Below are 22,034 nucleotides of genomic sequence, written 5' to 3'. Positions count from 1 at the left end.
GGACTATAATCACTAACAATTTCCAAAACGTCGTGTTTATTTTCAAACAAACAGGCACAGCAAACAAACTCATTATGTACAATTAAGTTAGTGGACATATTGTGTAATTTGATAAATCACACATCAAAAACATCAGCGGGGCAAAGAGATGACGCCAGCCTTTCAAACTCTGTCACTGATACCTAAAAATGAGAGATAAGAACACACATAACAAAACTATTAGTACTCAATTTATTTATGTTACAAGTAGAAAAGTTCTATAACAAGTTACCAAATAAAACCATTAAAGCTACACTGAGACTAAATATACTGAACATCCTCATTAGGAATGATAGAAACATAGAATACAATAGAATAGCTACTTTATTGTTATTCAGATCATCAGTTAGTGCGCATTAGAATCCATTTTCAGTGCATTGACTCGCTTTTAATAATAATATAACAAATAAATCTTAAAAAAGGACCTAAGATGTATACACACACAAATGTAAGAATATGAGAAAAAAGGTCTATATACATGTAACAGCTAAAAAAAAGACTGTATGTGATCATCAAAATAAATGTACTGTACAAAGATGCTGAATATGGTTTTTTCATGGATCTTATTATGGACAAGTCATATCTATTCTGCCAATTATCTACTCTCTCTCTCTCTCTCTCTCTCTCTCTCTCTCTCTCTCTCTCTCTCTCTCTCTCTCTCTCTCTCTCTCTCTCTCTCTCTCTCTCTCTCTCTCTCTCTCACCTTCCACTCATCAACAGCAGCAGAAATTCGGTGTTCAGTCTGACTGATGCTCTCTCTTCCACCCTGAACCTTCTGTGCTAGAGCAGAATTCTCTGCTTGAATCTTTTTCAGCTCCCGTCGCATGTAGGCCTCCTGCTTTTGATAGTACGGCATCAAAAAGCTGCAAAAGTCCTGCTCAGGGACCCCGCTTGGTCGCCTAAGACAACATTTGAGATGATGAGGGATTAAAATGCTTTGATTGTTAAAAAGCTGAAATAACACAGTGGTGATATGCAGTATAGTAAAGGAAGGCAATATAACTATAATACAAGGTGCAAAGTTACCTTTTCAATCTGATTCACTGACTAAATGAAATTCTTAAATATACAGTTAGTACATTTAATGAAAAAATATTTCCACTTAGTTACGTTTCACTATTTAATTAGATAAAAAATAAGAAAAGAGAGAATTTCAGCAGTTTGGTAAGAAAATGCACAAAGCATATATAATTAAATACTCAAGATTTCAGAAGTTCAAGTGTTTTCAAAGCGGTTTACTGACCATGCAGGGTCTGGACTGTCCTTGGTGGCTCTCTCTAGTTTGTCCAGCTCATTCAGTTTTAACTCTAGCTGGCCTTCTTCAATCAGTCTGTTGATATCTTCCTTCATGAGAAGGAAAACACAAACTTTTATGTAAACAAGTTTAAATAAAGACCAGTAGTAGATCAATGAATATGGCATACAGTGAGTATTTGGACAGCTATACAAATGTTGGTTTTGCCCAGGAAAGTTATTTGGTTTGTCCTGTTGAATGACAAAATGCATTTGTAATACTAATTTTACTGCTATCAGCAAGGAAATTGACAATAAATGTCATAAATGTAATAAATGTCATATATACAATGTATAAAAAAAAGGTGTACCACACATACAGCCTAAGCAATACACAATGCAAAGGAGGCAGAAGTCCTCCCATTTGTTTGTTTTTAAATACAGGGTTTTAATGTAAAATGCTACAGACCTGTATGGTGCTCCGCATCTCCTCTATGAACTGCTTGTGAATGCTCTCCATTCTCTGAGGGTTCTTACTGTACAGTGGACGAAACATGCTGGCGAATCTGTTAAAACTGTGAGAGAACAGTGTGAACAAAGTAAAGTAAACTATGACCTTTCCTGAAAATGATAGCTAAGGAATAAGTAGATCATTAACATTATAAGACACTACTGCTATGTTAAAAGTACGTTTGGATAGGCCTTCTTTTTTGGAGGACAGGAGGGTAGTGGAATTGTTTGGTTTTCATCTGTAAGTAAAATAATATACATTTAAAAAATAATCATAACAGAGTGCCTGTCTGAAGTGTTAGATTTGTCCAAACCAGAGTTCTGAATAATCGTATTATAGATTTCTTGCTAACAAACACCACAGGATCATTCCTTTGTCAATTTATCTCACTATCTCACATGTGCAAGGACAAAAAATCTGTATGGGAAAGATACACTTCTTAAAAAGAAATATGTCAAATTCAAGTCCAATATTTATCATAAGTGATCATAAGTAGTCTTCTAGATAACAAAGAATGTAAAATGAAAAAAAAAAATGCTAGGGCTCTTAAACAGCCCAACCTCCATCCCTTATTTTTATTTATTTGTTAAAAATAATAATAATAATAACAACCCTATGATTTTGCACAATTCCCAACAAGCTTCCCTCTGTTTTACCCCAGAAACGACAACAGACTACACAAACTGCAAGTAAGCTGTTCATCGAATGTTTTTTTTAAAGCTGAGGTTCATTAAATATGAAGCTTTTAACACACTTAGTTGTTAGTTTTACTTTTTAAGTCCCTTATTGTATTACTTTTTAAAATTAATCTCGCTATTCCAGGGTTTTTAAGCTATTAAGTTTTATGTTGTTTTTAATGCCTCGGTGTTGTGACACAATGAGTCCCCTAAATTTAGGGCTAGATTGAGGAAATATCTTATATATACTCTTGGGGTATTCTAGGTTATTATACTGGAGTTTTATTGGCTCACTTGAGATAAATTAAGACTGTATGTGTTCTAATAATGAGATCTTCACACTTGGTTTACTGTTTATTTAATGACCACCACCTTTGTAACTATTTGATGAGAAACGTTCAAACCAGCTCTCACCCCTGTTTATATCCTTCGTGCAGAGGTAATATCATGACATACGTGTAGTTCACCGTAAAAACAAGGTAATAAACACAACACCCAACACGTTACCTGACATCTTCGATAAACCTGTTCAGGCTCTTCTGCATGACTTTGTCAAAAAGCTTCATCCTCTTGTACCGAGCCTCCGCCTCCGCTGTCGGTTTATTCGGCATCTGTGAGGAAGCTTCTCCTGTCGCTTCATTAGCCTGGCTTTCAGCTGAATCTTCCGCACCAGTTTTAACTGCACTGTGCACTTCTGTTGCTGACTTACTTTCCTCCATTTTTCAGCTGCCTCTGTTTATGTTTTGCAGCGCCCGCCAAATCTACGGCGAGCCGCCGGACCCAGAAACGACGCCGCCGCCCCCATTTGGCACATGCGCACTGTAACACCGTAGCTCAACAGCTCCAGCTGTCATTTCTCCTCCAACACTCTGTCGCGGTGGTTCGTCTTCTCCGTCAGCATGGGTTTACTCACGGGACTCTGCGCTTTCTTGTATCACTTACCTCAGATTTACAAATGGCTGCTCAAGCCGTACTATATCACGTCCTTCCTCTTGACCATCTCCTTCGTGGTGGTGCGAAAGACTCCAGGTCTTTGCGAGCACCTGGTGACCCAGCGCGAGGACGGCAACTCCTGTGACTTTGACTGGGTGAGCATAGTGGTGGTGGGGGAGCTGCGGTTACCTTTGGTGGGGCTAATTAAGCCTCTGAAATATGAAATAAATAGAAGTAGTAAATAAACTTGACACAAAGTTGTTGTTTGTTTGTTTTAATGATTTTGCTCCTTTTGTTTTACAGAGAGAGCTGGAGATCCTCATGTTTCTCAGTGCAATAGTGATGATGAAGAACAGGAGAGCTAGTGAGTAGTCTACCCCCCCCCCCCCCCCCCCCACACACACACACACACACTGTCTTATGTGTAAACCTACTGATGAAAGTGTGTTTACACTATAAACTGTCACATCACAAAAAGTGGCCCAATCAACCATGTGGCCAATGATCCAAACCACTCAGCGAATCATAGGAAGCACCGGGATATGTTGTGATTTATTTGTTGACCTTAACTTTTTAGATAAAGTCAGGAAGGTCGCTTTGTTTGTGTCTTTATTACATGCTGCTGTTAATCTTTAACCACACAGTCTGATGTTTAACTGTTTCCACTCCTTGATCTGATAAGCCATTTGAGAGGAACCCCCACTCTACTGAGAACACACATCTGTAAAGTGATTCACTGTAAACTTTGGGTTTGTTGTGTAAACATTAAGGGAGTGGGAGGGGTTCACTTACACACTGCAAGGTCAACAGTATGAAGGTGTTCCTCTGCTGTTCATTCATTGTTCCCTGCTCTTTGTTTCCTCAGTCACAGTGGAGCAGCACATTGGGAACTTGTTAATGTTCAGCAAAGTGGCCAACTGTATCCTCTTCTTCAGGATGGACATTCGGTTTGGCATCCTCTACCTTGCACTGTGCCTCGGTCAGTGGTCTGTCACAACCACCTTTAAAATTGTGTAGTGTAAACTGTGTCTACCAGTGGTTCTTAATTAGAAAAGCACAACTCTACTGCATTAACCATCCCCAGTCTTAAGGCAGTGATGCTGCACTCATTCATTAGTTAAAGAGATATGTTAATGAGAATAGGAGTGGTCTTTTGTTTTGTTTTGACATGCCAAATTAATCAGCCCTCTGTATTCACCTTGTACTGATATCTAAAGCTCATCAAGGGGTTTCTCCTTGAGCCAGTGTTTCTGAGACATAATGTGCAACAGCAATTAGTTCCCATTTCTGTTACTGCTGTAAAAAATGATCATTAATCTAATGTACTTGAAGCTCATTCCACTGATAAAAGTCCTCACACTTTTGACAAATTTTTCTTCATCTGAATACCATCCAGTGGGAAGTCGGTGTTATCACTGTACAGAAAAGTGACATCACCAGTTTTCTTGTATATATTTAGATTATTTTCCAGTGCAGGTGAGGTGCAATGAGTATTTTTACTCTGAAGTCCTGAATTTTTCATCTGGCAAAGATTTATGTATTTATTTTAAGAAAAAGCTTCACATCTTCTCTGTGAAGTGTTCTCCTGGTAAAGCAGCAATCTGAGCCCTGTTTAGAAACTTCTCTGAGCTTTCTGCAATCAGAACTTTTTATTAACTGGCCTACAGGTGGTGCCATTGTGTAATTTATAAAAACGGTGTCCTTTACAACCCCCCACCCCCCAACAAAAGAAGAATTCATTCAAAGTCAAATTTATCTTTATAGCACATTTAAAAACAGCTGTTGACCAAAGTGTACACCTAAAATAATCAAATTACATAAAAACATAGGACAAGATGGCAGAATTTAAGAAAGGAAACATAAAATGAGAAAACTTAAATAAGAAAAAACACAAATAAAAATGTTTTTTACCAAAGTATCATAGGTGAACAGAGACTACCACTGGATAAACTGTAAAATGTACATTGTTTTTATCCTTTTTAAGCTCATCAGTCTGTTTATCTGTGTATTTTCTGCAGCATTTGTCATGACCTGTCAGCCACCTCTCTACATGGGCCCAGAGTACATCAAGTACTTCAGTGACAAGACCATCGACGTGAGTCCTGTCTGATATCAGCTGACCATTTGCATGTATAGTAGTGCCACTGGTCTTTGTAATGATAGATAAAAACAAGAGGTGGGAATTACTTACAGTTAAATCAGTTGGGAGTGTTATTTTATTTGAAAGTTCATGGAGTGATTGAGTCTATTAATCATTTTGTTTGAAATTAGAGCAGTTTCCATCAAACACTGAAATCCAGTTATATGATATTATATTAATTGTATGTCTGACATTTAAAAATTCCTAAACTAAAATACCAAAAAAAAAAGCGAACTCTCTAACTGATCATGCCCTGCTCAGAGGGGTGGGTTGGTTTGAGTGTAACTTTGTGTTCTTCACTCATTAGGAGGAGCTGCAGCGGGACAGTCGTGTCACATGGCTCGTTGAATTCTACGCCAACTGGTCCTCTGATTGTCAGTCGTTTGCTCCCATCTTTGCAAACCTTTCTCTCAAGTAAGAAATCACACTCTTTACTTCAGTCGCATTCAGGTTTTCTAAGGTTAAATATTTCAGAACATAATTTTTTTTAAATCACCTGGTTCCTACCAAGTTTAAAATGATTTGAATACAGTTTCAGATAGACACGTGTCATAATACACCATGTCATTAAATACTTAATAAAAATTGTGCAGGAATTTTGCTTGGACAACTGTTCTTCACAGCATTGCTTCAGTTCATTGAGGTTTGCAGTGAGGCAGTTATGCACAGCATTGAGGTCTGGATTCGACTGGGCCATCGGAACACTTTGAACACTTTGCAGTCATTCTGTTGTAGATTTGCTGCTGTGCTTGGGATCATTGTCCCGCTACATGACCCTTTTTTTGACCAAGTTTAGTTTTTTGGAGAGATGGGTATACATGTGGAAGAGTTCATGGTCCACTCAGTGGAGTATCCAAGTCCTGTGGCTGCAAAACAAGCCCAAATCATCAGCACTCCACTACCGTGCTTGACAGTTGCTTTGAGGTGTTTGTGGCTTATAAGCTTTGTTTGGGTGTCTCCAGACATGGCGATGCATGTTATGGCCTGTTACGACCCCCACTGCTAGGGGACAGGGAGGAATAACATACATAAGCATACATACACAGGAAACTAAATGAAGAAAAGGTTTAATTGCAGAAATTCAAACTGAAAACCGACAGGGCTGCATTCTGCAGGCCACTGTGCAACCAGTTAACATATAATACGATAACACAGACGAGGGTCAAAGTTAAGGTTTAACTAAGGCAAATTCGCATCACAAAACTCCAATCAAACTAAGTTCACCCATATACCAAGGTTAACAAGCAAAGTTCAACACTATGAACAGGGTTTAACAAAAAGTTCAAAGAGGGAGGCACGAAGGGCAAACTGCATGTTCAGTCCTAAGCAGCAGCCCCTGAGTGAAGACTTTCCTTAGCAGGAAAGACAGGTGTGTGTTGATACGCACCTGAACGCTTCGGACCAGAAAAGCTGCCAAAACATCTGTTTTTATGGATCTGCTACCCAACTGCTACTTACCCTCTTAATTTCTTATGGAAGCTGTAAGGATGTGCTTAGTTTATCACACACTGCTTCTGCATTTTTGTTAATGACACAGTAAAACACGTCATGTGGTATTGTTCATATGAGGTAACATTTACCTAAATTTTAAGACTTGCTAAGGACCAAATTATTTTTTAATTATGTGCTGATATAGAAAAGAAGAAGAGTCTAGATGATATTTAATCTCAGTCAGGGTTTCTTATTTGAAAACAGAAATGACACTAAGTAAAAAAAAAAAAAAAGATCCAAGATGTTAGTTAACATTTTGAAACAATACCCTTGCAGATACATTATGCCTGATTGTTGCTGGTGTCCCTGTTGTAGAGTCACTTCAAATGCAAGATAATGTAATTTACTTCATGTTAGAGAAACAGCTGTATATTTGTCTCAAATGTCTCATGTGTCGTCCTTTATATTCTGCAGCTACAACTGTGCTGGACTCCGCTTTGGGAAGATAGACATTGGTCGCTATGAAGAGGTTTCAAAGAAGTCAGTTTTGGGGGGCTTTTTTGCCTTTAATAAATGGTCTTTAATTATCCAGTATTGCTCGATTCTTTCTAGAATTCTATTGACTGGTATTAACTGTCTTTCTGAACAGGTACAGGGTTAGTACTTCTCCTCTGGCCAAGCAGCTACCTTCAGTTCTGCTTTTTCGAGGAGGACGGGAAGTTATGAGGCGTCCAATGGTGGACAGCAAAGGTAGAGCTGTATCTTGGACCATGAACGAGGTACGTCTATTCAGATTGTAAGAAAACACATGAAATAAGACCTGAGTAGATGCTGCTTGCTTACACATGCAGACAGTAGAAATACATTTTATATCACCCACAGGAGAACATCATCCGAGAGTTTAACCTCAACGAGCTCTTCCAGAAATCCAAGAAGCTGAACAAAAGCCATGGTTCGAAGGAAGAGGAGCAGAATGGCTCTCAGCCACAAGAGGGTGGCGAGGAGCTTCCTCCTGACACCGACAATATGGAGCAGCCAAAAGAGAGCAAGAAAGACCAGTGAAGAGGAGAGGGGCTGCATCAAGTCTTTGCTTTGCTCTTAACATTTCTGTTACTTTCCTTATTGTAACAGCCAAATATTTTTAGTTTAAGGGAAGAAAACAGGCTCCACTACCACAAGAAATAGTCTCTACACTGTAAGTCTTTATTGTGGGGAAATACCCATAACCGCCGATCTTATTTAAACGATCTGTGTGTGATGCAGATTGAAGCAGCAGCGATTTTGGAGCATTTTATTACACTAAGTTATTGACGAACAAAAAAAGATTTTTGCTAATTTTTTTTCCACTTTTGTCAACGTGTCATTGGTTCTTTTGCTGCCTGTATTTATTGACTGGTTTGTGTACTTTTGTGTCAGAAAAGCCAAAGTAAAAGCTTGAGGTGAAACAAAGTAAGACTGCGTGCAATGATAAAATCCAAGACACATTCTCTTTCAACAGTTTGACCTTTTTATTCTGACACGACATCTTTTTAAAAATTCTTTATAAGGCCATTTTGGAATTTTTTTTTTTTTTAAATGTTCTCATTACAGATAGTTGAAACTCGTTCCATTCATCACAGCCAACAACAGCAATATTTTATCTCACATAGAAGTTACTTGCTATACTCACATAGGTTCAGGTTGTTCAGTGGCCACCATCCCTTGGCCAGAGCGGGAAGAAAAAAAAAAAGTCAACACAGGTTCTCTTTATTTCTCTGTACGACGGCTGCTTTGTGCCATTTGTGATATTTTTTTTTTTTCTGGATGCCACTCGCACAGAAACCGGATAGGCGTTTGACAATAATCTCACAAGAATGCACGCCAGAGAAGCAGCAATGAACCGAAAAATAAAGTTTTTTTTTTAAAGAGTCACATGCACACTGAAGACACAGCCTGGTAGGGTATAAAACTCGTACTGAACAGTGATATTTGTGTGCTTCAAGCATGTACTTTCTCCCCCAAAATGATGTGCCATGTTCCCTTTAACATTCTGCAAACACTGCTGTGGGCCTTTACAGAAAAAAAATAAATAAATAAGCTTTCTGTAATGCCCAATCGTGAAAAACAAACACACTCCTCTTCTGATTAATCCCTTTCTTAACATGGCTGTGGGTATCAAAGTGAGAAGTGTTCCTTTTAACAAGAAAAAAAAAAGCAAATGAAGCAAGAAATTCTAAATACTTAAAGAAAAGTGTAAAAAAAATTAAAATAATTAGAAAAAATAAAAACATGCTTCACTACGAATGGTCTCAAGGCAAGGAAAATAAACAAACCCCAACGAACACACTGGCCAATTTCAAACCAGTCCCTCTTACATATTCAGTGGCATGGCATTAAAATTTAATGAAATATAACCATAGTTTCTATTTTCTCTTTAAAAAAAACAAACAAACTATCTGGGACTGGTTTGAAATCATGTACAGAACTACAAAGTTTCTTTCCACTGGTGAAATAAATAAGCCCTTCCCCGCTTCTCCTATTTGGCTGGCCATCTGTTAAAGGTATAAGGTTGCTAGCATCTTGACTGACTGACAGACAAAAACCTCTCAGAAAGAAAAGAGAATAAAAACACCAAAAAGACATACGATGATCTTAAAGCTACAAACAGATTTTGCATAATGTCTCTAGCATAAACATTACAAGCGTACATTCCACAAAGATGCTTGTGCTGCGATTGTGAGAATTAACATTTCTTTGTGGCTTTTAAGAAAGAATAGAAAAAAAACAACCTGTAATTTTTTGCCACTTCAGGTGTCCACCAAAGGATCATCATCATCTTCTTCTTTGGACAGTGAAAACTCCAGCAAAAACTTTGAATAGCTGATGCAGCCATCATTTCTCAACAGGCAACTGATTTTTAAATCGCTTTCATGAATAATTACATACAGTATAACTGCCACCGTTATCAATAGTCATCTCCAATACCTGACAATTTCACCCAATAATAATCTGTATACATTTATATAAAACAATATTTAAAAAAAGACTTATAAAACTAAAATGATACTGTCTTTATAGATTGGACTCTTTACTCCATGATTCTTATCAATATACAGATTGTGTGGTCCGTTCAGACATTATTATTGGTCAACAGTCCGAAATCCTCCCTCTTAAAGTTTTACATCCACTGGATAAAGGCCATCCTTTCTATGAGTGTCAGACACTGTTGTCAGTACTCTGTGCTAATGTACCAAAGTAAAATGGCAAATCATTGACTAGCTATGCGTGCTCTATAGACAAATCTGTACCCAGCTGTGATGATACAGTCGCATCAGTCTATGGCTCACAAAGTGGCTAATTGTTTGTTCAAATCTGAAAGGCTGGCAGATAAGACTGGCCAGTGGCATTACAAAGATAATAAAGTGAGTACCAAACAGGCCTGCTCCCTTAGTCCAGCGCAGCAGGAGCCTGTAGTCATGAATAATATCCAGCTCGGGTAAAAGACAAGTGGAAGTTGTCCAGTGACTTTCTCCCATCCTTGTGGCAGATCATGTGGGATGTTTGTCACTTAAACTGATATCTCATATGTGGTCCCTCCGACACCGGTTACCTTCTTCACCCCTCCCCCTGGTTTGGATGTGGTGTGATTAGCCAAGACTGGGCGAGAGGTGGATCTGATTGGACAGCCATCGGGAGGGGAGGAGCCACATCAGGGTAGAGGAGAGAGAAGAGAGGGAGATGCAGGTGAGTGGTTCTTTTTCGAAAATAAAGCACTAACCGCAGAAGTTTCTTTACACGAGATCTTGTAAGGCATTCGGTAACTATACTGAGTGAGGACAGGGGAAAGACACAAAAGGCTACAAGGCAAAACACAGCAGCATGGGCAGACATGTCACATTCCAACAACTAAACCAAAAAGACTTACACAGACACAGTTTACTATTCAAGCACTAAACAGGTAAAGACTGTAAGTAAAACATGAAGGAGGAAAAGGAAGACTCACACAGATCATGGAAGAAGAGGAGGGCTGACACAAACCAGGAAGGAAGAGTAGTAGGAAAAGGAGGAAGAAGAGTAGCAGGCTGACGGATCTGGCGACGGATCACTACTCACTGTGTAGCCTGTTGCCCTCCTCCCCCTCCCAGCACAGCGCCTCCTCCTGCAAGTCGAGGCTTGTGCTGAGGCCCTGCCTCCATATTGTAAGGCAGGGACTTGCCTAGGGAGAGGCCACGAGGAGGCGGGGAGACAGGGGGCTCGAGCAATCGAGCCCCAGGAGAAGAGGATGAGGAGGAAGGGTTACGAGGGGGACGGGAAGAGAAGTCCTGGTTATGCTGAAGCAGGTGGTGGGTCTCAAGTGGCCCAGCGGAGGAGGGAAGGGGAGGGCTGACAGCACGCAGGTAGGCCTTGTGGGGGGAGGAGAAAGTGGCAGAGCCCTGGAGCAGCTGCCCCTCCCTCTGCTGGGCAATCTGAGCTGAGAGAAAGGGCGACGTGTAGCCCTGCAGCGGAGTACTGGGTGACACCACCTCAGTCTGGCCCCTTACAGCTGAAGAGAGAAATGGAGCATGAGGCTTCTGTGGTGACAGCTCGTGGGCGGCTGACTCGAACTCTGGGCTCTCGGATGGTGTCAGCAGGCTATCATAGGACAGGCTGCCATTCCGAGGTGTCTGATTGGCCAGGCTTTTGTAGCTGGTGTCTGTGGTGCCCTCTGAATGGAGCGTGGCCAGCGGGTTATGTGCAGTGTGTGCTGAGCGCAGGCTGGAGGAGTGTGAGCCACCAGTGGACAGAACCAGAGAGGATGGGTAGGAGGTGTAGGAGCGCCCAGTCAGGGAGTAACCTGACATGCCCCCTAACACCCCACCAGCAGTCCCGCCAGGGCCTCCGGGGCCCTCGCCCCTTTCCCCTCCCCCTCTGCGCACCCCTACACCTCCCCCCACCACTGTGGTTCCATCCAAGCTGCTCGGCTCAGAGCGGTAGCTAGGTTGGCGGCTGGACTGCAGGATGGAAGGAGATGGAGAGTCAAGACTCTCTCCACGGATCATCTGAAGAGGAGAGAGGAGGAGAAACAGACCAAAGGGGAGAGGGTAAGGAAAAGTGTGATGAAGATGAAAGCAGGAGTAAAGAGGGGAGGGAGAAAGATGAAAATTACCACCTTGCCGTGGGAATAGAAAGCAGAGAACAGAAAGCAATTTTGTAGAGATTTTTAAACAGGGAAAAAAATAAATAAAAGAGTGGTGGGGAGAACTGGATGCTTGACCGGTGTGCTACTCAATCATCACACTACTGGATTGGGAATATTGACTGGTTTCAACAAGCACTAACACTGCATGTCAAAGACTGTGTGTGTCAACAAATGAATGGAAATACAAAAACATATGGAACATGAACTATACATTGCAGTCAATGCAGTCTCAGGGGAAAAGGACAGATCCATTCAAACACACAGAGACAGCCAAAGGGATACAGGTATACACACGTACTGAGACTTACTGATCAACCGATGGCCACTGAATGAACAATTTAAAGTAAAAAAAAAAAAAAAAAAAAAAAAAAAAAAAGGGGGCATGTATTAACCATTAAGGATTTAGAGGGGCAGGGCATATAAGCCACCAACGCTTCCCCTGTTTCACGCATTAAGCTTGAGCACATCTGTGAGTTTTTCCTCATTAAGCTATGTATAAATCAACAAGGCTGTGTGCAGATGGTATTTTGATTTGATTATGTCTGCGTTTTAAATGTAATTAACTTCAGCTATTTTTTCCTTTTCGTACATGGTTTACACAGAGCACTTTAAGGTGTCTGTAAACTAAGATCTACCTTGTTGGGATGTGTGAGTGCAGTGTGGTTTCTCCCTGGGCTGTTGAAGGTTGGCCGGTACTTATACATTGATGGCGTAGGTGGTGCTTCAGTCAGCAAGCTGCTCTCTGAGTGACAAGAAACCAAAAGTGACATTTGAACAAGGTCTGTTTATGATTAGAAAACAAATATTCATCTATTTACACAAAAGCTAAGAACTCTCTCTGCATATTCTGTCATACAAAGTGGAATCCTAGGTTCAATTATGCATTTGTATGTGCATCTCACCCTCTGTGTCAGCACGGGGAAGGCCAGGGTAACGAAGCTCTGGCTTTGGAGGAGGTGGAGCCTCTGCATCCGCTGACTGGCTCTCCATCTGATCTAGACTACTCTTGGACTGGAAAGGATGAGGACCGAAAACAAAAAGCCATTCAGTGAAATCAGACTGCCTGGAACAGAGGGCTACATCTGTAACGTTTTCCAGGTTTTGATATCTGATTAATGTTGCAGACAATTTCAGGATCCTGTGGGAGTGAATTATCTTTTCTCATAACCAAACATTAAAAAAAGAAAAGAAAGTTTGACACCCAATGACTGAGGGGAAAATGTAAAATAATTAATTAATTTTTAAAAAAAAAAGCATCTTCCATCACACAAACTCTTGAATGTTCTGAGTTTTGCCCTCCATGCTATTGAGTCACGACAGACACACACCTCTCTCAAAACACGCAGTTTCACAACATAGATGGTGATACATGGTAATACTAACAAGTTAATATTTGATACAATGACCTTTATTCTTCAACACAGGCAGCTTTCTACTATGTTCTTCAAGTAGTCTTCAGGAGCACTTCTCCAGGCTTCTAGAAGGACTCTTCTTTGCATGTTAGCTGCATTTTGATCTGTTCTCTGTCAAGATGATCCCACTCATCCCGAACACATGTAGAGTGTTCCAGGCTTTGGGGAGACCAATCCATGACTCATAGTATCACATAGAGCTGGGCGATAGAACGATAACGATATGTATCGCGATATAACTTTTACTCGATAGAGAAATTAAACTATCGCGATAGACTTCGCCGCTCTTGTCCTCTTAAAAAAAACAAAAAAAACAAAACAGGTCAGCCAATCCAAATTAAGTAGCGCAGAGCCGAACCAATCACAGCCGCAGCGTCACGTCGCGTGACTTGTTACGTACAGCACAAGTGCCAAGCCGCACGTGTGTTTGTTTGGGAAGCAGCCAGCGCGTAATGGAGGAAATGAGTGTGCCGACTAGAAAAATCAACCGAGCGTGACCAAAGAGAAAACAGATGATGGTTCCAATGCCGGAGAGATTGTCGAACGGAAGAGCCATAGAAGTTCCGTAGTGTGAAGGTATTTCGGCTATTTCAAGTCTGACAAAAAACAGAGTAGCGTGCACTGTAAATTGTGCCGAAAGCAAGTCTGGAAATACAATAAACTGGTGCATGCGTCACACTGTGCACCACGTTATTGTTTCGGTGAAATGAATTTCTACAATACTGTTAATTCTACTCTCTGCAGTGTTTAAATGCTTACATATACACACAGTTACTGTCCGTCCACACATACGACTCGGTTCTGCTTCTATGCCCCAGCTTTGTTTACTTTTTCCCACCGAGGCTTCTAGACTTCTGATTGGCCAACATTTCTGCACGGTTAGGAATCTAGCGCCACCTGCTGCTTTGGCATGTTCATAGCAGCGTTTTCCTTCATTTCTGCCTTTATGTGTGGACGGATTATTTTTTAAAACGAAAACGGAAAATCTCCGTTTTCAAAAATACCCGTGTACGTGTGGACGTAGCCTCAGTCTCTGACTGGAAGCGCTAATTCGTCATTCGGCTTTTGTCAGACTAAAGTAACTGTTAAAACTGTTTGAAAAGCTCAGCTATACAACAAGGAGAGATTGAGAATTTCCTTTTAGTTCTCAGTTTATTTGATATTGACAAAAGTTAGTCAATTTTGTCTGTTCTTCTGTAAAACAAACTAAGATTTATTTTTAGAATTAATATTTTGTTTCTAAGTGGAATTGACAATTTAGTCTGTTTCGTTTGTTCTATTTTGAAACTTAAACACTTTAGCGGCTGCCTTTTGTGTAGTTTGCAATATTTGCCTTTATTTATCTGAAAAAGTCTCATGTTCCTTAAGTACATCTACCCTGTTGAACTTATTATGGGAAATAAATATTTAAATAAAAACAAGCTGCTGATTATTTCACATTTTACTTGTGAGCAACGGCACATTTAAATCTTACAAATATAGTTATTTGGCTTATATCGTGATAGATATCGTTATCGCCTGAAATGAAAAAAACATATCGTGATATGAAAAAATCTCATATCGCCCAGCTCTAGTATCACACTGCTGTTTTTTTGTTTTTTTTGTTTCCTTTTAAATCCAGATATTTTTTACTGTATTTGCAGTGTTTTTGGGAGTACTATCACAGACAAAGCCACTACCATTAAGATGCTTTCCACAAGTAGCTCAATGTGGCTCAATATCGTGCAATTCTTTTCTGCAATCATAATTCCATTAATTATAACAAAATCTCCAATACCACTAGCTGAAATGCAGCCCTAAACCATTCACATGCATTTCAGCTAGTGGTGATCAACAACTCTTGAACCACTCTTGTTGGAAAATACTGACAAAACAACACAAAGAAGAAGAAGACTACTATTAAGTTATTTAATCTCTACTAATAGTATGGTCTGCAAAACTACACCTGCTGCTACTTTCCAGCAGCTGCAGCACCAATATAAACTACATTAGCTGACTGCTAACAACCAGAGTTTGTGTTGCTTCTGACCTTTTAATATTTAAACATGAAATTAAAATTGATGAAATATTTTGTGCACCAGATTTCTCTTCTCTAAAACTCATACCACAGTAATAATATAGACATATAGCATATCTGTGGAGCTGTTATAAAGCGCTATACAAATACAGGCCATTTATCAGGCCATTTATATCCAGACTTCTCTGTACAGACTGCATGTGTTTGTTCAATTCATTATAACTCACCCTAGTGCTATGTCGGTCATTCTGGATGCCGTTGTCCAAGACCTTGGCTTCTAGTTGAGCTTCAGTGAGAGCAGGTCTAAGAAAAGGTGGCTGAACTTCCACCATCTGCCGGCCCCGCCAACGACCTATGTATCTATAACACACACACACACGTATTCAAAAAGATACAACCCAGCTCTGTTGACCAACACCTCACCCACTCACTCCAAAGGTCTGCATTAGATATTTAATTACCTCAACAGACCAGAATGAACTATAAAAGAGTAGGGTGGAAAAGTGGAAGGGGAAAGAGAGCAATGGAAAGAAAGAGGTAGTGGAAAAGGAATAACTGCAGAGCTGAGTGTTAAACGGGGGGGAGTAAATAGATGAGTGCAGAGAAGAAAGATTGCTGACCTGGGGGCTTGGGAGCTGCAGAGTACATGGGTAATATTCCTCAAGCAGCCGTTGGTGAAAGGGTTAACGCCTCCCCGAAACTTCCCTGTCACCTACGGAGAGGAAGCGAGATAAAACAGTTGCATACCTAACAAAAACACATTAACCAGTGTAAAGCATGCCTGACTTATCTCAGTGATGCAGACCGTGATTTGCACAACCACCTCTGGTATGTACCTGTTCATTTGTGGTTCGACCGCGAGCCACCAGCACTATGTGAAACCCAGTCAGACCAGCGACTGGGACAAAAAACAGGCCAGCCACACACATCACACCCATACTGGTGGGGGTTGTCAAGGAAATCACAAAAAGAAAAACCCCTGTCATAAGACACAGGAAAATCTATTCCAATGATGTGTTTTGTGTTTGAGAGTTCCATAATGTGTTGTGCATTTCTATGACAGACTTATGCCAAGTAAAGGATACGTAACAGCAGCACCTGGCGTGTCCAACTCCTGTTGGTGGTGCAGGACATAAACCAAGCCAAAGCCAAATACGTTCATGATGTGGGTTGTGAGAGAAAGTAAGAATAGGAAGAAATAACGATAATTCCTCCGACCAATGCAGTTGTTCACCCAAGGACAGTGGTGATCAAAATCCTAAGAATAAATAAAAAGATTAAAAGATATCTCTCAGAGGGAAACGATAAGAATAAGCAACAACTACAGTACATCATATTGCATGTCCACACAATTTCCACCTCCCACACTCACACATGAAAACTAAGAATAGGACAGATCTAGGCTGTGTAGTGAAACCACACAGGAGTGTATAGAAGCCCACTGTGAAATTAGGACTTGCTATTAAAACTGAAAGACATTTTAACATGAATATATAACAGTCATTTAGGTCATTTTATTACATTAAGTGCTTAAACTCATGGAAACATCAGATTTCCAAGATTGTGTTTCCCTACCATTTAGTTTATAGGTTAAAAAGAAATAGCATAACCAAGGCAACAACAGAAATTTTAATTAAAAGATTTTTAGCATACATAATTACAAAACATTATCCAATTTTTAATGAAGTTCACTCATTGCTGTATGATACTACCAATTCATTTCTAATTTAGAGCCACAAGAATACCCAGTCAACATTATTAAGCAGGGATAAATGTATAATTATGTACCTCCACACAGTTGTCGCACACTGAGCAGTGCGAGCAGCGCGGTGGTCGGTAGAAGCGGCATGTTGAGCACCACTTCATGCGCACCTGGATGCCTTTGATCTCCACTGTCTTATAGAGTGGAGCGCGGAAGTCATCCTCTTTGTCCTCATCTTCCTCCGCTGCAGACACAGACAACCTGAGATTAAACTTGTATCATAATCACCTAATAACCATCTCACACGGTCTCTCTAAATTACTTTATAGGCAGTGAGTATTCGAACAAATAGTCTTATTTTGCATGTACTTTAAAAGTATTGCACATGCATCATTAGGACGTGACATTTTACTTTCTAGAAGTTCACCTCTGGGAAAGATTCCAGGATCCATAAAAGTGGCCATGCAGAAGTTGGCGAGGGTGAAGAGGAAGATTACGGCATTATATATAGGAATGACAGAGGAGAAATGCTCTGACAACCATGGGCACCTGGAGAGTGTTAAGGAGGATGGAAACAAAATTACAGTTAGACAAGCTTCCACCAATCCCCACACTTAGTGGTAAGATGTGGAAAGGAAAAAAAGTAACCAAGTAACATTTCACACTCCACCATCAACTTCTTATAAGCTTATGTGCAAGCTAAACAACTGCCCACAGAAGTTGCTCAGTGGCAGAAATAGGAGACTGTGTTTGTGTTGGGGAGGTGACAGGTGTGGCTGCGATAAACTATGAACAAATGTTCCTGAAAAGCTGTCAACTTACTTTGAAAAAACATTAAAAGAACAGCAAAAAAAAAAAAAAAACCCTACTTATTTTAACACTGAACATAATGCATGTGGATGTTTACACATCGCTCCAGCATGTACAAACACATGTGTATGTACACACATGTAGGCCCTTTAAAACCCATGTTTGATATGAAACAAAACCAAGAAACACTCACGTGAAGCAGAAGAAGAGCGTTGTGGCTCCGACAAGGAAAGTGGTGGCTGCAGACACCGGGACGTACCGGCTGGGTCGAAATGGACGGGGAGGAGCAGAAGCAACGCCACCTACTCCTCCCCCAACCCCCCCACTGCTGAAGCCAGGCATCAGAGATAGAGAGAGGGTGGAGGAAGACAGAGAGAGGTAGCTATCTACTGTCTACCTGCTGTAAAGGGGTGCTTTCCAGGTCAAAATGGCATATGTGGCGTTCATCTGGGAGGAGGGGCCATAGCTACTGACTGGAAAAGAAAACCAACACTATGCAAAGCAGCAAATAAAGGGAAACATTAGGGGTTTTCTGTGTCCAGAAACTAAATGTCTCCCAGTACTAATATAATCACTAAAAACAGATTTATTTATTTTTACATAGCAATATACAAACTGCTGTGTACAGCTTGTTGTAAATATTTGTGTGCATAATCTTAATAGAAGCTTATAAAAGCAAAACTATACAAGAGCAGTGTGATACAAAAATATGTATAGGTAATTCATAAATATTTTTGTATGGCTTTAATGGAACTGTATTTGGTGCAACAATATAAATAAATCTAATCTTCTACTGTTACTCCCTGGCACCAGTGCAAACGTAACACTGCTGTGCATATACGCGAAAGGACCAGCACTCACGCACAAAACACTGGAACAGCTCAGGGTTTACATTAATGCTCCATCACTGGGCTTCAGTTCTGATTATCCCGCTCAGTGAAAATGAAAAGACCAGAAAAATTAAAGAGGTAGTGGGTGTACAGTCAACAGGCCGAGAGCAGAAGCACATGGAGGAGAACAGGCAGAGGATTGAGCGCAGCAGCTGCTGATGACTTCTGTGATCCTCCCGAGAAGGCTTATTTAGGCACTGGGTGGGTGGAAGAAACTGAGGATAGTGGCAGGAGGGAGAGTTCCAGCATTTCAAACTTAGTCCACAGGGGAAAACAACTAAACAAACAAATTCAGTTTTAAACCAGTTGTGGGAAGCCGTTTAACATCAAACTAAAGTCCAGCTGGGATTTGTTTTCAAAAAAAAGCTGCTATTAAAAAGAAAATAAAAATCATTAAAAAAAAAAAAAAAAAAAAATGTCTAGCCTTTTATTTACTAGGAAAATAACTCAAAAAACCAAGTGGAGTCCCCTGGATCTTCTGAGACTCCTGTTGTCAGTCTGTGTCATTAAGGGCACAAAACCAACTCATTCCACATGGAAGTCCCGTGTATGTCACCGAGGTGTCACCACTTTTTGCTGGGATTGGGTCTTCCACCTCCAAATTCTCTGCAGGTTGAGCTCTTTTCCCATACTGCGTCTCCTAAAGAAAGCCACGTAGAGTTTGGATGTCACATGGTTAGATGGAATTCACACCTTTTCCCCCCTCAAATAAACAAACCAAAACCTCCCCAAAAAAAACAAAAAGATCTTTGGCTCCTTTTCTTCTTTCACACTTGGGTTCTTTGTGCAAGTTGCTGGACAACCCTGTAAGAAAAATAAATCACACAAAAACTCAATGAGCAGAACAAAGACAGGACCAGAACGAATTTGTTTCAAATAATTGAAGCTTTAATGAGCCCTTGGTTCAGATCAGTAGTGTCCAACCAGTTTGTTCCCACAGTACACCTACATTAATAGTCCCACAAAGTCTATATAGCAAGGCACTTCTATCTGCAATTTTGCTTCATTGGAACACAGCATGCCAACTACAATTTAGCAGTTTGAATCACACAGAAAGTAATCTTTTTGCCCCTCCTGCTATCAATCAGACCCTCTGACCTGTAGAAATATGGCAAATTAAAATCTTATTATTTTTTTGTGTCGCTAGAACAATATTTGTGATGACTTCCGCCTCATGACAAGAAGGTCCTGGGTTCAAATCCAGTTTGAGACCTTTCTGTGTGGAGTTTGAATGTTCTCCCCGTGTCTGTGTGGGCTCTTTCCAGATACTCTGCCTTCCTCACACAGTCCAAAGATAAGGATGAGATTAGGTTGATTCCTAATTCTGAATTAGCCCCCTTGCAATGCTGAAGTGAAGTCCTACCTGCCTTTAGGAATACCATTTTGGAAACCCGGGATTAGAGTAATGGGTTTTTGATAACCACTATATTTGCATTACATTTATTATCTTTGTCCTATGTGGTGGCAAATTAAATCTTTGCATCTCTGACTGCCAATGCATAATACATCTCATACCATAAGCGTGGAATATAGAATTACCAAATATGTTTGAAAACATGTATACTACAATGTTTTGCAGGTAGCCTTCAATGTATTTCCTTGTTAAATCACAGGCCAAAGGTCTTAGTTTGATTTCACAACAAACCAGACTCACTGACCAAGTTCCTCCTTTCTCTACAAGCTTGCCTTAAGCAGTGTGGGTATTTCACCATAACCCCGTCACCACCTCAGTGACCTCAGGTTGTCAGATGGAAATACCTTCCACGAAGGGAAACTGAAAACAACACACAGACACAACGATCTGTGGAAAAGGTGCACGCCTTTCACACACACAATCACGCTCATACTCCTTAACTCTTGTAGAAAAACTAGTCTGTGAGTACACTGAAAACGGATCCGAAGCAACAGTGTAATCTGATCGTTTGGAAACACCTCTCTCGTCAACAACCATCCGTACTAACAAATGGCAGAGAGAGGTGTCAGTAGGTAATAATCGCACTTGCCCCAAAACTACCCCCCCCCCACCACCACCACCACCACTGTAATACATGTTAATCCTAAAATCTCCGTGTCGAGCATTGCTTATCATGTCACCGCAACAATCTACACATCGCATGCTACAACCGGTCAAGCAAATTTAATACATTTTCCTTGTAACAGTGACATACTCGCGCTTGATTTTTGCCGTCTGCTTTAAATCTACACCCATAGACAGACTTTGACTTCATCTCAAAATGAAACGTTACACATACCAACCGTTAAACAGCAGGCCAGGGCAATGCTAGGATTCAGTCAAGACCAGCTAACGTTATCATAATCAGCTGCCAACACCGTGAACCTCATAAAAATACACACACCACTGTTTTAAATCCAAAAGCCGCAGAGAAGTAGTAGCCCATGCGACCTACAAAAACCGATTAAAACACGACCCATACTTGGAAATCACAAGATACTGAGTAGGTAATCATACAGTGAGCTTTTTACCTAGCCTAAAGTTTTTTTGCGACACTGTACGATCCTTTACCACAGCTATAAGAGTTAGCTTAACATTAGTTATCTGGCTAGCATGAGAGCTGTACAGTAGCAAATAGATTTTCATTAACAACTGACGAAACAACTGTGGCGAATTTCACCTGAAAAATGGCTAAAAAGAAGAGGTAAAACACACACCTAATCATGAACACACGAGGTTGCTTGTAGGGTGTGGGTCGATTCGGTCCTCCTTGAGTTAGCCGCTAGCAACCTACTTAGCTCGCCTGCTAGGCCGACGTAGGAATCCCGGAAGTAGCCCGTCAGGCCTCAGGTGGGGCAACCAGCCAATCACAGACATGGAAGGCGTCGACTCTGGGAAAAGAAAAACACTGTGCGTGATGGGCCAGTATTTTTTTGTTTGTTTGTTACTAGAAGTAATTCTATATAGATTAACCCTAAAACGATTATGTATTATGTTCTAGGAACATGTGAGTACTTTCATACACTTTCTAAAAGACAATAAGGTACTATTTGTATGCAACAAAACAAACAAGCGCTGCGTTTGAATGGTGGAATGAAGAAGTACTGGCAAGTGTTCAAAATGTTGTG

At 40.5% G+C, this 22,034-nt stretch overlaps 3 protein-coding genes across 4 annotated transcripts; 1 reads left to right on the top strand and 2 right to left on the bottom strand.

Moving 5' to 3' along the window:
• Positions 1-19: 19 nt before the first annotated feature.
• Positions 20-3,248, bottom strand: pmf1 (polyamine modulated factor 1). The gene is made up of 5 exons (XM_085430393.1): positions 2,968-3,248; positions 1,742-1,847; positions 1,283-1,383; positions 743-938; positions 20-182 (listed from the first exon to the last, which is right to left on the bottom strand). Exons 1-5 carry the CDS (start codon positions 3,177-3,179, stop codon positions 117-119), a joined length of 681 nt encoding a protein of 226 aa, XP_085286519.1. The 5' UTR covers positions 3,180-3,248; the 3' UTR covers positions 20-116.
• A 39-nt stretch (positions 3,249-3,287) lies between these two features.
• On the top strand, positions 3,288-9,053 carry tmx2a (thioredoxin-related transmembrane protein 2a). The gene is made up of 8 exons (XM_085430357.1): positions 3,288-3,548; positions 3,697-3,757; positions 4,259-4,372; positions 5,412-5,488; positions 5,841-5,947; positions 7,439-7,504; positions 7,614-7,743; positions 7,847-9,053. The coding sequence occupies exons 1-8, from the start codon at positions 3,360-3,362 to the stop codon at positions 8,024-8,026; spliced, it is 924 nt and encodes a 307-aa protein (XP_085286483.1). The 5' UTR covers positions 3,288-3,359; the 3' UTR covers positions 8,027-9,053.
• zdhhc5b (zDHHC palmitoyltransferase 5b) lies at positions 8,695-21,750 on the bottom strand. 2 transcript variants are annotated; one of them, XM_085430314.1, is made up of 12 exons: positions 21,624-21,750; positions 18,257-19,757; positions 17,681-17,802; positions 17,340-17,497; positions 16,637-16,809; positions 16,388-16,490; positions 16,172-16,263; positions 15,779-15,911; positions 13,025-13,133; positions 12,758-12,864; positions 11,057-11,982; positions 8,695-10,617 (listed from the first exon to the last, which is right to left on the bottom strand). In XM_085430314.1, the coding sequence occupies exons 2-12, from the start codon at positions 18,403-18,405 to the stop codon at positions 10,512-10,514; spliced, it is 2,178 nt and encodes a 725-aa protein (XP_085286440.1). In that variant the 5' UTR covers positions 18,406-19,757; positions 21,624-21,750; the 3' UTR covers positions 8,695-10,511. The 2 variants fall into 2 exon arrangements, 1 of the variants encoding a protein (XP_085286440.1); XR_014914865.1 differs by having other exon boundaries at positions 10,554-10,617; positions 10,947-11,982.
• Between the last annotated feature and the right edge of the window lie 284 nt (positions 21,751-22,034).

The sequence above is a fragment of the Copadichromis virginalis genome, linkage group LG2, assembly GCF_057382275.1.
Source record: "Copadichromis virginalis isolate Kocher_CV1m ecotype Utaka linkage group LG2, C_Virginalis_male_GT1.1, whole genome shotgun sequence".
Lineage (NCBI taxonomy): Eukaryota > Metazoa > Chordata > Actinopteri > Cichliformes > Cichlidae > Copadichromis > Copadichromis virginalis.
Note: the sequence above shows the minus strand (reverse complement) of the source record. Positions and strands in the feature narration are given on the sequence as shown.

Bases quoted from the DNA above. Each gene is read 5' to 3' on its own strand.
- pmf1 (XM_085430393.1), bottom strand. From the start codon at position 3,179: ATGGAGGAAAGTAAGTCAGCAACAGAAGTGCACAGTGCAGTTAAAACT. The intron at 1,848-2,967 runs GTAACGTGTTGG...GTTCTCTCACAG, and splicing joins AGGTTTATCGAAGATGTCAG to TTTTAACAGATTCGCCAGCA. The intron at 939-1,282 runs GTCAGTAAACCG...ATGTTGTCTTAG, and splicing joins GACAGTCCAGACCCTGCATG to GCGACCAAGCGGGGTCCCTG.
- tmx2a (XM_085430357.1), top strand. From the start codon at position 3,360: ATGGGTTTACTCACGGGACTCTGCGCTTTCTTGTATCACTTACCTCAG. The intron at 4,373-5,411 runs GTCAGTGGTCTG...TATTTTCTGCAG, and splicing joins CTACCTTGCACTGTGCCTCG to CATTTGTCATGACCTGTCAG. The intron at 5,948-7,438 runs GTAAGAAATCAC...TATATTCTGCAG, and splicing joins TTTGCAAACCTTTCTCTCAA to CTACAACTGTGCTGGACTCC.
- zdhhc5b (XM_085430314.1), bottom strand. From the start codon at position 18,405: ATGCCTGGCTTCAGCAGTGGGGGGGTTGGGGGAGGAGTAGGTGGCGTT. The intron at 16,264-16,387 runs GTACATACCAGA...TCCTCTCCGTAG, and splicing joins GTCGAACCACAAATGAACAG to GTGACAGGGAAGTTTCGGGG. The intron at 12,865-13,024 runs GTGAGATGCACA...CTTGTCACTCAG, and splicing joins TCCCCGTGCTGACACAGAGG to AGAGCAGCTTGCTGACTGAA.